The 17,500-nt window shown below is 48.1% G+C and overlaps 1 protein-coding gene across 50 annotated transcripts in view; it reads right to left on the bottom strand.

The window, feature by feature from the left end:
• Window positions 1-17,500, bottom strand: part of LOC127906149 (uncharacterized) — a 34,545-nt gene that overhangs the window by 10,694 nt on the left and 6,351 nt on the right. For 40 of the 50 annotated variants that reach the window (XM_052512480.1, XM_052512489.1, XM_052512495.1 and 37 more), the window contains exons 1-3: window positions 5,322-5,354; window positions 4,860-4,975; window positions 2,260-2,428 (exon numbers count right to left, since the gene is read on the bottom strand). Coding sequence is in view for 8 of the 50 variants with exons in the window: in XM_052512476.1 (XP_052368436.1) it covers window positions 2,260-2,432; window positions 4,852-4,975; window positions 5,322-5,379 (355 nt within the window). In the remaining 42 variants the exon portion in view is untranslated. Of the gene's footprint in view, window positions 1-2,259; window positions 2,433-4,851; window positions 4,976-5,321; window positions 5,438-17,500 lie in introns of those variants that run through there. The other 10 variants (XR_008125277.1, XR_008125276.1, XM_052512476.1 and 7 more) reach the window with 3 other exon arrangements.

The following is a 17,500-nucleotide window of genomic DNA, read 5'->3' as shown; positions in this document are numbered from 1 at the left end:
AGGGCTGTACTGTGTCTTACTGTCTGAGTAGGGCTGTACTGAGTAGGGCTGTACTGTGTCTCACTGTCTGAGTAGGGCTGTACTGTGTCTTACTGTCTGAGTAGGGCTGTACTGTGTCTCACTGTCTGAGTAGGGCTGTACTGAGTAGGACTGTACTGTGTGTTACTGTCTGAGTAGGGCTGTACTGTGTGTTACTGTCTGAGTAGGGCTGTACTGTGTGTTACTGTCTGAGTAGGGCTGTACTGAGTAGGACTGTACTGTGTGTTACTGTCTGAGTAGGGCTGTACTGAGTAGGACTGTACTGTGTGTTACTGTCTGAGTAGGGCTGTACTGTGTGTTACTGTCTGAGTAGGGCTGTACTGTGTCTTACTGTCTGAGTAGGGCTGTACTGTGTCTTACTGTCTGAGTAGGGCTGTACTGTGTCTCACTGTCTGAGTAGGGCTGTACTGTGTCTTACTGTCTGAGTAGGGCTGTACTGTGTCTTACTGTCTGAGTAGGGCTGTACTGAGTCTCACTGTCTGAGTAGGGCTGTACTGTGTGTTACTGTCTGAGTAGGCCGGTACTGTGTCTTACTGTCTGAGTAGGGCTGTACTGTGTCTCACTGTCTGAGTATGGCTGTACTGTGTCTCACTGTCTGAGTAGGGCTGTACTGTGTCTTACTGTCTGAGTAGGGCTGTACTGTGTCTCACTGTCTGAGTAGGGCTGTACTGTGTCTCACTGTCTGAGTAGGGCTGTACTGTGTCTTACTGTCTGAGTAGGGCTGTACTGTGTGTTACTGTCTGAGTAGGGCTGTACTGTGTGTTACTGTCTGAGTAGGGCTGTACTGTGTCTTACTGTCTGAGTAAGGCTGTACTGTGTGTTACTGTCTGAGTAGGGCTGTACTGTGTCTTACTGTCTGAGTAGGGCTGTACTGTGTCTTACTGTCTGAGTAGGGCTGTACTGTGTCTTACTGTCTGAGTAGGGCTGTACTGTGTCTTACTGTCTGAGTAGGGCTGTACTGTGTCTCACTGTCTGAGTAGGGCTGTACTGTGTCTCACTGTCTGAGTAGGGCTGTACTGTGTAGGGCTGTACTGTGTGTTACTGTCTGACTAGGGCTGTACTGTGTCTTACTGTCTGAGTAGGGCTGTACTGTGTCTTACTGTCTGAGTAGGGCTGTACTGTGTCTCACTGTCTGAGTAGGGCTGTACTGTGTCTTACTGTCTGAGTAGGGCTGTACTGTGTCTGACTGTCTGAGTAGGGCTGTACTGTGTCTCACTGTCTGAGTAGGGCTGTACTGTGTAGGGCTGTACTGTGTGTTACTGTCTGAGTAGGGCTGTACTGTGTGTTACTGTCTGAGTAGGGCTGTACTGTGTGTTACTGTCTGAGTAGGGCTGTACTGTGTCTTACTGTCTGAGTAGGGCTGTACTGTGTGTTACTGTCTGAGTAGGGCTGTACTGTGTCTTACTGTCTGAGTAGGGCTGTACTGTGTCTCACTGTCTGAGTAGGGCTGTACTGTGTCTCACTGTCTGAGTAGGGCTGTACTGTGTCTCACTGTCTGAGTAGGGCTGTACTGTGTGTTACTGTCTGAGTAGGGCTGTACTGTGTCTTACTGTCTGAGTAGGGCTGTACTGTGTCTCACTGTCTGAGTAGGGCTGTACTGTGTCTCACTGTCTGAGTAGGGCTGTACTGAGTAGGGCTGTACTGTGTAGGGCTGTACTGTGTCTCACTGTCTGATTAGGGCTGTACTGTGTCTCACTGTCTGAGTAGGGCTGTACTGTGTCTTACTGTCTGAGTAGGGCTGTACTGTGTAGGGCTGTACTGTGTCTTACTGTCTGAGTAGGGCTGTACTGTGTCTCACTGTCTGAGTAGGGCTGTACTGAGTAGGACTGTACTGTGTCTTACTGTCTGAGTAGGGCTGTACTGTGTCTCACTGTCTGAGTAGGGCTGTACTGTGTCTCACTGTCTGAGTAGGGCTGTACTGTGTCTTACTGTCTGAGTAGGGCTGTACTGTGTAGGGCTGTACTGTGTCTTACTGTTTGAGTAGGGCTGTACTGTGTCTTACTGTTTGAGTAGGGCTGTACTGTGTGTTACTGTCTGAGTAGGGCTGTACTGTGTCTTACTGTTTGAGTAGGGCTGTACTGTGTCTCACTGTCTGAGTAGGGCTGTACTATGTGTTACTGTCTGAGTAGGGCTGTACTGTGTCTTACTGTTTGAGTAGGGCTGTACTGTGTCTTACTGTCTGAGTAGGGCTGTACTGTGTAGGGCTGTACTGTGTCTTACTGTTTGAGTAGGGCTGTACTGTGTGCTCCAGGTATGTCCATTCTGACGCCTGCTCTTCCAGCTCCGCCCTCACTCTGACGTTGTAATTCTTTAAAAGGTCATCCAGCGGAATGTCCAGGGGGCACGCCATGGCAACGGGGTTGCTGCAGTTACAGGGTTGCCACCATGACTCACTACATCACAAGAGGACACATCATCACTTCTCCTCCCTTCTCTCACTCTCTCCTTCTCTCCTTCACTCTCTCTCTTTTTCTCTCTCATTCACTCTCTCTCTCCTTCTCTCCTTCACTCCCTCTCTCCTTCTCTCCTTCACTCTCTCTCTCCTTCTCTCCTTCACTCTATCTCTCCTTCTCTCCTTCACTCTCTCTCCTTCACTCTCTCTCTCCTTCACTCTCTCTCTCCTTCTCTCCTTCACTCTCTCTCTCCTTCACTCTCTCTCTCCTTCACTCTCTCTCTCCTTCTCTCCTTCACTCTCCTTCACTCTCTCTATTTTTCTCTCTCCTTCACTCTCTCTCTCCTTCTCTCCTTCCCTCCCTCTCTCCTTCTCTCCTTCACTCTCCTTCACTCTCTTTTTCTCTCTCCTTCACTCTCTCTCTCCTTCTCTTCTTCACTCTCTCTCTCCTTCTCTCCTTCACTCTCTCTCTCCTTCTCTTCGTCACTCTCTCTCTCCTTCTCTCCTTCACTCTCTCTCTCCTTCTCTCCTTCACTCTCTCTCTCCTTCTCTCCTTCACTCTCTCTCTCCTTCTCTCTCTCACGCTCTCTCTCCTTCACTCTCTCTACTTCACTCTCTTTCACACTTTCTTTCAATCCCTCCAACTCATCCTGCTTTTGCTCTACTTATCACATTCTCTTCTTATCCCTGTACCCCATCCAGTCATCCAGCCATCCAACCATCCATCCAGTCATCCAGTCATCCAACCATCCATCCAGTCATCCAGTCATCCAGCCATCCATCCAGTCATCCAGCCATCCATCCAGTCATCCATCCAGTCATCCAGCCATCCAACCATCCATCCAGTCATCCAGCCATCCAGCCATCCAACCATCCATCCAGTCATCCAGCCATCCAGCCATCCAACCATCCATCCAGTCATCCATCCAGTCATCCAACCATCCATCCAGTCATCCAGTCATCCAACCATCCATCCAGTCATCCAGCCATCCATCCAGTCATCCATCCAGTCATCCATCCAGTCATCCCGTCATCCAGCCAACCAGTCATCCAGCCATCTAGTCATCCAGCCATCTAGTCATCCAGTCATCTAGTCATCCAGCCATCCAGTCATCCAGCCATCTAGTCATCCAGTCATCTAGTCATCCAGTCATCTAGTCATCTAGTCATCTAGTCATCTAGTCATCCATCCATCTAGTCATCCAGTCATCTAGTCATCCATCCATCTAGTCATCTAGTCATCTAGTCATCCAGTCATCTAGTCATCCAGTCATCTAGTCATCCATCCATCTAGTCATCCAGTCATCTAGTCATCCATCCATCTGGTCATCCAGTCATCTAGTCATCCATCCATCTAGTCATCCAGTCATCTAGTCATCCATCCATCTAGTCATCTAGTCATCTAGTCATCCAGTCATCTAGTCATCCAGTCATCTAGTCATCCATCCATCTAGTCATCCAGTCATCTAGTCATCCATCCATCTAGTCATCCAGTCATCTAGTCATCCATCCATCTAGTCATCCAGTCATCTAGTCATCCAGTCATCTAGTCATCTAGTCATCCAGTCATCTAGTCATCTAGTCATCTAGTCATCCATCCATCCAGTCATCCATCCATCTAGTCATCTAGTCATCCAGTCATCTAGTCATCCATCCATCTAGTCATCTAGTCATCTAGTCATCCAGTCATCTAGTCATCCAGTCATCTAGTCATCTAGTCATCCATCCATCTAGTCATCTAGTCATCTAGTCATCCAGTCATCTAGTCATCCAGTCATCCAGTCATCTAGTCATCCAGTCATCCAGCCATCTAGTCATCCAGTCATCTAGTCATCTAGTCATCCAGTCATCCAGCCATCTAGTCATCCAGTCATCTAGTCATCTAGTCATCCATCCATCCAGTCATCCATCCATCTAGTCATCCAGTCATCTAGTCATCCAGTCATCTAGTCATCCAGTCATCCAGTCATCTAGTCATCTAGTCATCCATCCATCTAGTCATCCATCCATCCAGTCATCCATCCATCTAGTCATTCAGTCATCTAGTCATCCAGTCATCCAGTCATCTAGTCATCTAGTCATCTAGTCATCTAGTCATCCATCCATCTAGTCATCCATCCATCCAGTCATCCAGTCATCTAGTCATCTAGTCATCCATCCATCCAGTCATCCATCCATCTAGTCATCCAGTCATCAAGTCATCCATCCATCTAGTCATCCAGTCATCTAGTCATCCAGTCATCTAGTCATCTAGTCATCCAGTCATCTAGTCATCCAGTCATCTAGTCATCCAGTCATCTAGTCATCTAGTCATCCAGTCATCTAGTCATCCAGTCATCTAGTCATCTATCCATCCAGTCATCTATCCATCCAGTCATCCAACCACACGCAGAAAGGCACATACTGAACCCCCCACTAACCCGAATACTTGCATCTCTACAGAGTAGTGGGTATGGTTGGTGTTGCCAGCTCCGGCCAGCCAGTGGACTCTCCCATGGAAGTCCAGAAACTCTACAGTCACATTCTGAGGGGGGGAGAGACACCCTGACACACACACACGCACGCACGCACGCACACACACACACACACATACACACACTCACTCACACACACACACACACACACACATACACATACACACACTCACACCACACACACACACACACTCACACTCACACCACGCACGCACGCACGCACACACACACACACACACACACACACACACACACACACACACACACACACACACACACACACACACACACACACACACACACACACACACACACACACACACACACAATTAGTGAGAGTGTGAATAAGTGAGTGAATCTTTGTTAATCAGGGTGTTAATCAGGGTTAGATTAGTGTGTGTGTAGTCAGGTTTTACCTGCTGAAGGCCAGAGGAAGATCCAGAGACAGATGGAACACTGAAGCCACATCACCATGGAGACACCTCCCTCTCAATCCCACCTGGTCAATTTGTACAGCATGGACACTGCAGCCCTGTGGTGGCATAAACCCAGGATTAAGTTAAGGTTGGCCAACATATTAACCCAGGGTTAGGTTAGGGTTGGCCAACAGATGAATTCAGGGTTAGGTTAGGGTTGGCCAACAGATTAACCCAGGGTTAGGTTAGGGTCGGGAGGTTATATACAGTAGAGGCTATATACAGTAGAGAGGCTATATACAGTAGAGAGGCTATATACAGTAGAGAGGTTATATACAGTAGAGAGGTTATATACAGTAGAGGCTATATACAGTAGAGAGGCTATATACAGTAGAGAGGTTATATACAGTAGAGGCTATATACAGTAGAGGCTATATACAGTAGAGAGGTTACATACAGTAGAGAGGCTATATACAGTAGAGAGGCTATATACAGTGGAGATGCTATATACAGTCGAGAGGCTATATACAGTAGAGAGGCTATATACAGTAGAGAGGCTATATACAGTCGAGAGGCTATATATAGTAGAGAGGCTATATACAGTAGAGAGGCTATATACAGTGGAGAGGCTATATACAGTAGAGAGGCTATATACAGTAGAGAGGCTATATACAGTAGAGAGGCTATATACAGTGGAGAGGCTATATACAGTAGAGAGGCTATATACAGTAGAGAGGCTATATACAGTAGAGAGGCTATATACAGTAGAGAGGCTACATACAGTAGAGGTTATATACAGTAGAGAGGCTATATACAGTAGAGAGGCTATATACAGTAGAGAGGCTATATACAGTAGAGAGGCTATATACAGTAGAGAGGTTATATACAGTAGAGAGGCTATATACAGTAGAGAGGCTATATACAGTAGAGAGGCTATATACAGTAGAGAGGCTATATACAGTAGAGGCTATATACAGTGGAGAGGCTATATACAGTAGAGAGGCTATATACAGTAGAGGGCTATATACAGTAGAGGGCTACATACAGTAGAGAGGTTATATACAGTAGAGAGGCTATATACAGTAGAGAGGCTATATACAGTAGAGAGGCTATATACAGTCGAGAGGCTATATACAGTAGAGAGGCTATATACAGTAGAGAGGCTATAAAAGTAACGAGGCTACATACAGACACCGGTTAGTCAGGCTGATTGAGGTAGTATGTACATGAATGTATAGTTAAAATGACAATGCATATATGATAAACAGAGAGTAGCAGCAGCGTAGAACGAAGGGGTTGGGGGGGGCGGCGGGACTATGCAAGTAGTCTGGGTAGCCATTTGACTACCCCGTTCAGGAGTCTTGTGACTTGGGGGTAAAAACTGTTGAGAAGGCTTTTGGTCCGAGACTTGGCACTCCGGTACCGCTTGCCATGCAGTAGTAGAGAGAACAGTCTTTGACTGGGGTGGTTGGGGTCTTTGACAATTCTTCCGACATCGCCTGCTGTAGAACCGTTTGAGGATCTCAGGACCCCGTGCCAAATCTTTTTAGTTTCCTGAGGGGGAATAGGCTTTGTCGTGCCCTCTTCATGACTGTCTTGGTGTGCTTCGACCATGATAGTTTGTTGTTGATGTGGACACCAAGGAACATGAAGCTCGAAAACCTGCTCCACTACAGCCCCATTGGTGAGAATGGGGGCGTGCTCAGTCCCCCTGTTCCTGTAGTCCACAATCATCTCCTTAGTCTTGGTTACGTTGAGGGAGAGGTTGTTGTTCTGGTACCACCCGGCCAGTTCTCTGACCTCCTCCCCATAGTCTGTCTCGTCGTTGTCGGTGATCAGGTCTACCACTGTTGTGTCGTCTGCAAACTTAATGATGGTGTTGGAGTCGTGCCTGGCCATGCAGTCATGAAGCCATTCTTGTGATTGTTGTGACTTTGCCATTGTAATTGTTTGTAAGCTTGTGTAGTCTAAAATGAATCTATGATCGTGTGCTATCCATTTGTTGTTTGTATGCTGTTCTTTGTATGACAATGTGACGCCATAGCGAGTAACGTGTTAGCACCATATTTATTTTATTTTATTTTTATTTCACCTTTATTTAACCAGGTAGGCTAGTTGAGAACAAGTTCTCATTTGCAACTGCGACCTGGCCAAGATAAAGCATAGCAGTGTGAACAGACAACACAGAGTTACACATGGAGTAAACAATTAGCAAGTCAATAACACAGTAGAAAAAAATGGGCAGTCTATATACAATGTGTGCAAAAGGCATGAGGAGGTAGGCGAATAATACAATTTTGCAGATTAACACTGGAGTGATAAATGATCAGATGGGCATGTACAGGTAGAGATATTGGTGTGCAAAAGAGCAGAAAAGTAAATAAATAAAAACAGTATAAAAACAGTATGGGAATGAGGTAGGTGAAAATGGGTGGGCTATTTACCTATAGACTATGTACAGCTGCAGCGATCGGTTAGCTGCTCGGATAGCTGATGTTTGAAGTTGGTGAGGGAGATAAAAGTCTCAACTTCAGCGATTTTTGCAATCGTTCCAGTCACAGGCAGCAGAGAACTGGAACGAAAGGCGGCCAAATGAGGTGTTGGCTTTAGGGATGATCAGTGAGATACACCTGCTGGAGCGCGTGCTACGGATGGGTGTTGCCATCGTGACCAGTGAACTGAGATAAGGCGGAGCTTTACCTAGCATGGACTTGTAGATGACCTGGAGCCAGTGGGTCTGGCGACGAATATGTAGTGAGGGCCAGCCGACTAGAGCATACAAGTCGCAGTGGTGGGTGGTATAAGGTGCTTTAGTGACAAAACGGATGGCACTGTGATAGACTGCATCCAGTTTGCTGAGAAGCGTGTTGGAAGCCATTTTGCCATATGCTAGGACACAATGTGAAGCCATAGTGAGTAAAGTGTTAGCACCATATGCTAGGACACAATGTGAAGCCATAGTGAGTAACGTGTTAGCACCATATTCTAGGACACAATGTGAAGCCATAGTGAGTAACGTGTTAGCACCATATGCTAGGACACAATGTGAAGCCATAGTGAGTAACGTGTTAGCACCATATGCTAGGACACAATGTGAAGCCATAGTGAGTAACGTGTTAGCACCATGTGCTAGGAAACAATGTGAAGCCCTAGTGAGTAACGTGTTAGCACCACGTGCTACCTCACTTAGAGGAGCTTAGAGGAGCTCCTAACCAAGGAGTAAACAGCAACCAGACATCCTTAGAGGATCTCATAACCAAGGTGTAAACATCAACCAGACATTCACACCTTAGAGGAGCTCCTAACCAAGGTGTAAACAGCAACCAGACATTCACACCTTAGAGGAGCTCCTAACCAAGGTGTAAACAGCAACCAGACATCCACACCTTAGAGGAGCTCCTAACCAAGGTGTAAACAGCAACCAGACATCCTTAGAGGAGCTCTAACCAAGGTGTAAACAGCAACCAGACATCCTTAGAGGATATCATAACCAAGGTGTAAACAGCAACCAGACATCCTTAGAGGAGCTCCTAACCAAGGTGTCAACATCAACCAGACATTCACACCTTAGAGGAGCTCCTAACCAAGGTGTAAACAGCAACCAGACTTCCACACCTTAGAGGAGCTCCTAACCAAGGTGTAAACATCAACCAGACATTCACACCTTAGAGGAGCTCCTAACCAAGGTGTAAACAGCAACCAGACATCCACACCTTAGAGGGGCTGCTAACCAAGGTGTAAACATCAACCAGACATCCTTAGAGGAGCTCCTAACCAAGGTGTAAACAGCAACCAGACATCCGTAGAGGAGCTCCTAACCAAGGTGTAAACAGCAACCAGACATTCAAACCTTAGAGGAGCTCCTAACCAAGGAGTAAACAGCAAACAGACATCCTTAGAGGAGCTCCTAACCAAGGTGTAAACAGCAACCAGACATCCACACCTTAGAGGAGCTCCTAAATCCTAAACAAGGTGTAAACAGCAACCAGACATCCACACCTTAGAGGAGTTCCTCACCAAGGTGTAAACAGCAACCAGACATCCACACCTGAGAGGAGCTCCTAACCAAGGTGTAAACAGCAACCAGACATCCTTAGAGGAGCTCCTAACAAAGGTGTAAACAGCAACCAGACATCCTTAGAGGAGCTCCTAACCAAGGTGTAAACAGCAACCAGACATCCACACCTTAGAGGAGTTCCTCACCAAGGTGTAAACAGCAACCAGACATCCTTAGTGGAGCTCCTAACCAAGGTGTAAACAGCAACCATAAATCCTTAGAGGAGCTCCTAACCAAGGTGTAAACATCAACCAGACATTCACACCTTAGAGGAGCACCTAACCAAGGTGTAAACAGCAACCAGACATCCTTAGAGGAGCTCCTAACCAAGGTGTAAACAGCAACCAGACATCCACACCTTAGAGGAGCTCCTAACCAAGGAGTAAACAGCAACCAGACATCCACACCTTAGAGGAGCTCCTAACCATGGTGTAAACAGCAACCAGACATCCACACCTGAGAGGAGCTCCTAACCAAGGTGTAAACAGCGACCAGACATCCTTAGAGGATCTCATAACCAAGGTGTAAACAGCAACCAAACATCCACACCTTAGAGGAGCTCCTAACCAAGGTGTAAACAGCAACCAAACATCTACACCTTAGAGGAGCTCCTAACCAAGGTGTAAACAGCAACCAAACATCCACACCTTAGAGGAGCTCCTAACCAAGGTGTAAACAGCAACCAAACATCCACACCTTAGAGGAGCTCCTAACCAAGGTGTAAACAGCAACCAGACATCCTTAGAGGATCTCATAACCAAGGTGTAAACAGCAACCAGACATCCTTAGAGGAGCGCCTAACCAAGGTGTAAACATCAACCAAACATCCACACCTTAGAGGAGCTCCTAACCAAGGTGTAAACAGCAACCAAACATCCACACCTTAGAGGAGCTCCTAACCAAGGTGTAAACAGCAACCAGACATCCACACCTTAGAGGAGCTCCTAACCAAGGTGTAAACAGCAATCAGACATCCACACCTTAGAGGAGCTCCTAACCAAGGTGTAAACAGCAACCAAACATCCACACCTTAGAGGAGCTCCTAACCAAGGTGTAAACAGCAACCAGACATCCACACCTTAGAGGAGCTCCTAACCAAGGTGTAAACAGCAACCAAACATCCACACCTTAGAGGAGCTCCTAACCAAGGTGTAAACAGCAACCAAACATCCACACCTTAGAGGAGCTCCTAACCATGGTGTAAACAGCAACCAGACATCCACACCTGAGAGGAGCTCCTAACCAAGGTGTAAACAGCAACCAAACATCCACACCTTAGAGGAGCTCCTAACCAAGGTGTAAACAGCAACCAAACATCCACACCTTAGAGGAGCTCCTAACCAAGGTGTAAACAGCAACCAGACATCCTTAGAGGAGCTCCTAACCAAGGTGTAAACAGCAACCAGACATCCTTAGAGGAGCGCCTAACCAAGGTGTAAACATCAACCAGACATCCTTAGAGGAGCTCCTAACCAAGGTGTAAACAGCAACCAGACATCCGTAGAGGAGCGCCTAACCAAGGTGTAAACATCAACCAAACATCCACAACTTAGAGGAGCTCCTAACCAAGGTGTAAACAGCAACCAAACATCTACACCTTAGAGGAGCTCCTAACCAAGGTGTAAACAGCAACCAGACATCCACACCTTAGAGGAGCTCCTAACCAAGGTGTAAACAGCAACCAGACATCCACACCTTAGAGGAGCTCCTAACCAAGGTGTAAACAGCAATCAGACATCCACACCTTAGAGGAGCTCCTAACCAAGGTGTAAACAGCAACCAAACATCCACACCTTAGAGGAGCTCATAACCAAGGTGTAAACAGCAACCAGACATCCACACCTTAGAGGAGCTCCTAACCAAGGTGTAAACAGCAACCAGACATCCACACCTTAGAGGAGCTCCTAACCAAGGTGTAAACAGCAACCAGACATCCACACCTTAGAGGAGCTCCTAACCAAGGTGTAAACAGCAACCAGACATCCTTAGAGGAGCTCCTAACCAAGGTGTAAACAGCAACCAGACATCCTTAGAGGAGCTCCTAACCAAGGTGTCAACATCAACCAGACATCCACACCTTAGAAGAGCTCCTAACCAAGGTGTAAACAGCAACCAGACATCCACACCTTAGAAGAGCTCCTAACCCAGGTGTAAACAGCAACCAGACATCCTTAGAGGAGCTCCTAACCAAGGTGTAAACAGCAACCAGACATCCTTAGAGGAGCTCCTAACCAAGGTTTAAACAGCAACCAGACATCCTTAGAAGAGCTCCTAACCCAGGTGTAAACAGCAACCAGACATCCTTAGAGGAGCTCCTAACCAAGGTGTAAACAGCAACCAGACATCCTTAGAGGAGCTCCTAACCAAGGTGTAAACAGCAACCAGACATCCTTAGAAGAGCTCCTAACCCAGGTGTAAACAGCAACCAGACATCCTTAGAGGAGCTCCTAACCAAGGTGTAAACAGCAACCAGACATCCTTAGAGGAGCTCCTAACCAAGGTGTAAACAGCAACCAGACATCCTTAGAGGAGCTCCTAACCAAGGTGTAAACAGCAACCAGACATCCACACCTTAGAAGAGCTCCTAACCAAGGTGTAAACAGCAACCAGACATCCTTAGAGGAGCTCCTAACCCAGGTGAGGACAGAGCAGAACAGCAGCCTTGCAACACAACATCCACCAGCCCCCTCTCTACCCCCTCCAGTCCATAACTATTGGAAAGTGTTATTGGAGGGGAAACAAATTACGTTTTTAAATCAATGTACACTAAAAACAAATGTGTGGTTAACATTGGTATCAAGCCAACAGACTTCTTCTCTCAGGGACGGGGAGTGAAACAGGGCTGTCCAATAAGTCCAACACTATTTAACATCTACATTAATGAATTGGCAAACACATCAGAGGAATCGGCAGCACCTGGTCTCACCCTACACAACACTGTCTACTGTCGACAGATGACCTGGTGCTGCTGTCTCCCACTAAAGAGGGTCTGCTGTCTCCCACTAAGGAGGGTCTGCTGTCTCCCACTAAGGAGGGTCTGCTGTCTCCCACTAAGGAGGGTCTGCTGTCTCCCACTAAGGAGGGTCTGCTGTCTCCCACTAAGGAGGGTCTGCTGTCTCCCACTGAGGAGGGTCTGCTGTCTCCCACTAAGGAGGGTCTGCTGTCTCCCACTGAGGAGGGTCTGCTGTCTCCCACTAAGGAGGGTCTGCTGTCTCCCACTAAGGAGGGTCTGCTGTCTCCCACTGAGGAGGGTCTGCTGTCTCCCACTAAGGAGGGTCTGCTGTCTCCCACTGAGGAGGGTCTGCTGTCTCCCACTAAGGAGGGTCTGCTGTCTCCCACTAAGGAGGGTCTGCTGTCTCCCACTAAGGAGGGTCTGCTGTCTCCCACTAAGGAGGGTCTGCTGTCTCCCACTAAGGAGGGTCTGCTGTCTCCCACTAAGGAGGGTCTGCTGTCTCCCACTAAGGAGGGTCTGCTGTCTCCCACTAAGGAGGGTCTGCTGTCTCCCACTAAGGAGGGTCTGCTGTCTCCCACTAAGGAGGGTCTGCTGTAGACAGATGACCTGGTGCTGCTGTCTCCCACTAAGGAGGGTCTGCTGTCTCCCACTAAGGAGGGTCTGCTGTCTCCCACTAAGGAGGGTCTGCTGTCTCCCACTAAGGAGGGTCTGCTGTCTCCCACTAAGGAGGGTCTGCTGTAGACAGATGACCTGGTGCTGCTGTCTCCCACTAAGGAGGGTCTGCTGTCTCCCACTAAGGAGGGTCTGCTGTCTCCCACTAAGGAGGGTCTGCTGTCTCCCACTAAGGAGGGTCTGCTGTCTCCCACTAAGGAGGGTCTGCTGTAGACAGATGACCTGGTGCTGCTGTCTCCCACTAAGGAGGGTCTGGTGTAGACAGATGGTGGTGCTGTCAAAAATGGCTGCCCAGAGAGGACAGTCTGGCTATAGAGACCGGTCGTCACAGACAAACCTGGCTGCCCAGAGAGGACAGTCTGGATATAGAGACCGGTCGTCACAGACAAACCTGGCTGCCCAGAGAGGACAGTCTGGCTATAGAGACCGGTCGTCACAGACAAACCTGGCTGCCAAGAGAAGACAGTCTGGCTATAGAGACCGGTCGTCACAGACAAACCTGGCTGCCCAGAGAGGACAGTCTGGCTATAGAGACCGGTCGTCACAGACAAACCTGGCTGCCCAGAGAGGACAGTCTGGCTATAGAGACCGGTCGTCACAGACAAACCTGGCTGCCCAGAGAGGACAGTCTGGCTATAGAGACCGGTCGTCACAGACAAACCTGGCTGCCCAGAGAGGACAGTCTGGCTATTGAGACCGGTCGTCACAGACAAACCTGGCTGCCAAGAGAAGACAGTCTGGCTATAGAGACCGGTCGTCACAGACAAACCTGGCTGCCCAGAGAGGACAGTCTGTCTATAGAGACCGGTCGTCACAGACAAACCTGGCTGCCCAGAGAGGACAGTCTGGCTATAGAGACCGGTCGTCACAGACAAACCTGGCTGCCCAGAGAGGACAGTCTGGCTATTGAGACCGGTCGTCACAGACAAACCTGGCTGCCCAAAGAGGACAGTCTGGCTATAGAGACCGGTTGTCACAGACAAACCTGGCTGCCCAGAGAGGACAGGCTGTGCTCACTCTGCTCCAGGGGAGAGGTAGAGACAGAGCTGCATTCCCTATTACACTGTGACAAATACTCAGACAGAAGAGAATCATTCAGTAGAACGAATTTCAAACTATAAAAGATGAACAAAGATCTGATATTTATTGGGAGAAAAGCCAAATATGTGTCCATCTGCCGTAACCTGAGGGACAGCCAGTGAAAAGTACAATGTAATGTCAATAATATTTCCCATTTAGTTTGGTTTTGTCTTTCATACCATGTCATGTGTCTTCTCAGTCAGGTTGAGACTGGTCTACTACCAGGTCATGTGTCTTCTCAGTCATGTTGAGACTGGTCTACTACCATGTCATGTGTCTTTTCAGTCAGGATGAGACTGGTCTACTACCAGGTCATGTGTCTTCTCAGTCAGTTTGAGACTGGTCTACTACCAGGTCATGTATCTTCTCAGTCAGGTTGAGACTGGTCTACTACCAGGTCATGTGTCTTCTCAGTCAGGTTGAGACTGGTCTACTACCAGGTCATGTGTCTTCACAGTCATAATAAACCCCAGGAAGAGTAGCTGCTGCCTTGGCAGGAACTAATGGGGATCCATAATAAACCCCAGGAAGAGTAGCTGCTGCCTTGGCAGGAACTAATGGGGATCCATAATAAACCCCAGGAAGAGTAGCTGCTGCCTGGACAGGAACTAATGGGGATCCATAATAAACCCCAGGAAGAGTAGCTGCTGCCTTGACAGCAACTAATGGGGATCCATAATAAACCCCAGGAAGAGTAGCTGCTGCCTTGACAGGAACTAATGGGGATCCATAATAAACCCCAGGAAGAGTAGCTGCTGCCTTGACAGCAACTAATGGGATCCATAATAAACCCCAGGAAGAGTAGCTGCTGCCTTGTCAGGAACTAATGGGGATCCATAATAAACCCCAGGAAGAGTAGCTGCTGCCTTGGCAGGAACTAATGGGGATCCATAATAAACCCCAGGAAGAGTAGCTGCTGCCTTGACAGGAACTAATGGGGATCCATAATAAACCCCAGGAAGAGTAGCTGCTGCCTTGACAGGAACTAATGGGGGTCCATAATAAACCCCAGGAAGAGTAGCTGCTGCCTTGACAGGAACTAATGGGGATCCATAATAAACCCCAGGAAGAGTAGCTGCTGCCTTGACAGGAACTAATGGGGATCCATAATAAACCCCAGGAAGAGTAGCTGCTGCCTTGACAGGAACTAATGGGGATCCATAATAAACCCCAGGAAGAGTAGCTGCTGCCTTGGCAGGAACTAATGGGGATCCATAATAAACCCCAGGAAGAGTAGCTGCTGCCTTGACAGGAACTAATGGGGATCCATAATAAACCCCAGGAAGTGTAGCTGCTGCCTTGACAGGAACTAATGGGGTTCCATAATAAACCCCAGGAAGAGTAGCTGCTGCCTTGGCAGGAACTAATGGAGATCCATAATAAACCCCAGGAAGAGTAGCTGCTGCCTTGACAGGAACTAATGGGATCCATAATAAACCCCAGGAAGAGTAGCTGCTGCCTTGACAGGAACTAATGGGATCCATAATAAACCCCAGGAAGAGTAGCTGCTGCCTTGTCAGGAACTAATGGGGATCCATAATAAATCCCAGGAAGAGTAGCTGCTGCCTTGGCAGGAACTAATGGGGATCCATAATAAACCCCAGGAAGAGTAGCTGCTGCCTTGGCAGGAACTAATGGGGATTCATAATAAACCCCAGGAAGAGTAGCTGCTGCCTTGACAGGAACTAATGGGGATCCATAATAAACCCCAGGAAGAGTAGCTGCTGCCTTGGCAGGAACTAATGGGGATCCATAATAAACCCCAGGAAGAGTAGCTGCTGCCTTGGCAGGAACTAATGGGGATCCATAATAAACCCCAGGAAGAGTAGCTGCTGCCTTGGCAGGAACTAATGGGGATCCATAATAAACCCCAGGAAGAGTAGCTGCTGCCTTGACAGGAACTAATGGGGATCCATAATAAACCCCAGGAAGAGTAGCTGCTGCCTTGACAGGAACTAATGGGATCCATAATAAACCCCAGGAAGAGTAGCTGCTGCCTTGTCAGGAACTAATGGGGATCCATAATAAATCCCAGGAAGAGTAGCTGCTGCCTTGGCAGGAACTAATGGGGATCCATAATAAACCCCAGGAAGAGTAGCTGCTGCCTTGGCAGGAACTAATGGGGATCCATAATAAACCCCAGGAAGAGTAGCTGCTGACAGGAACTTGGGGATCCATAATAAACCCCAGGAAGAGCTGCTGCCTTGGCAGGGGGATCCATAATAAACCCCAGGAAGAGTAGCTGCTGCCTTGGCAGGAACTAATGGGGATCCATAATAAACCCCAGGAAGAGTAGCTGCTGCCTTGGCAGGAACTAATGGGGATCCATAATAAACCCCAGGAAGAGTAGCTGCTGCCTTGACAGGAACTGGGGATCCATAATAAACCCCAGGAAGAGTAGCTGCTGCCTTGACAGGAACTAATGGGGGTCCATAATAAACCCCAGGAAGAGTAGCTGCTGCCTTGACAGGAACTAATGGGATCCATAATAAACCCCAGGAAGAGTAGCTGCTGCCTTGACAGGAACTAATGGGATCCATAATAAACCCCAGGAAGAGTAGCTGCTGCCTTGGCAGGAACTAATGGGGATCCATAATAAACCCCAGGAAGAGTAGCTGCTGCCTTGACAGGAACTAATGGGGATCCATAATAAACCCCAGGAAGAGTAGCTGCTGCCTTGGCAGGAACTAATGGGGATCCATAATAAACCCCAGGAAGAGTAGCCCCCTTGGCAGGAACTAATGGGGATCCATAATAAACCCCAGGAAGAGTAGCTGCTGCCTTGGCAGGAACTAATGGGGATCCATAATAAACCCCAGGAAGAGTAGTTGCTGCCTTGACAGGAACTAATGGGGATCCATAATAAACCCCAGGAAGAGTAGCTGCTGCCTTGACAGGAACTAATGGGGATCCATAATAAACCCCAGGAAGAGTAGCTGCTGCCTTGGCAGGAACTAATGGGGATCCATAATAAACCCCAGGAAGAGTAGCTGCCGCCTTGGCAGGAACTAATGGGGATCCATAATAAACCCCAGGAAGAGTAGCTGCCCTTGGCAGGAACTAATCCAAATAAACCCCAGGAAGAGTAGCTGCTGCCTTGACAGGAACTAATGGGGATCCATAATAAACCCCAGGAAGAGTAGCTGCTGCCTTGACAGGAACTAATGGGGGTCCATAATAAACCCCAGGAAGAGTAGCTGCTGCCTTGACAGGAACTAATGGGATCCATAATAAACCCCAGGAAGAGTAGCTGCTGCCTTGACAGGAACTAATGGGATCCATAATAAACCCCAGGAAGAGTAGCTGCTGCCTTGGCAGGAACTAATGGGGATCCATAATAAACCCCAGGAAGAGTAGCTGCTGCCTTGACAGGAACTAATGGGGATCCATAATAAACCCCAGGAAGAGTAGCTGCTG

Source organism: Oncorhynchus keta, unplaced genomic scaffold (assembly GCF_023373465.1).
Source record: "Oncorhynchus keta strain PuntledgeMale-10-30-2019 unplaced genomic scaffold, Oket_V2 Un_contig_8529_pilon_pilon, whole genome shotgun sequence".
Classification (NCBI taxonomy): domain Eukaryota; kingdom Metazoa; phylum Chordata; class Actinopteri; order Salmoniformes; family Salmonidae; genus Oncorhynchus; species Oncorhynchus keta.
Note: the sequence above shows the minus strand (reverse complement) of the source record. Positions and strands in the feature narration are given on the sequence as shown.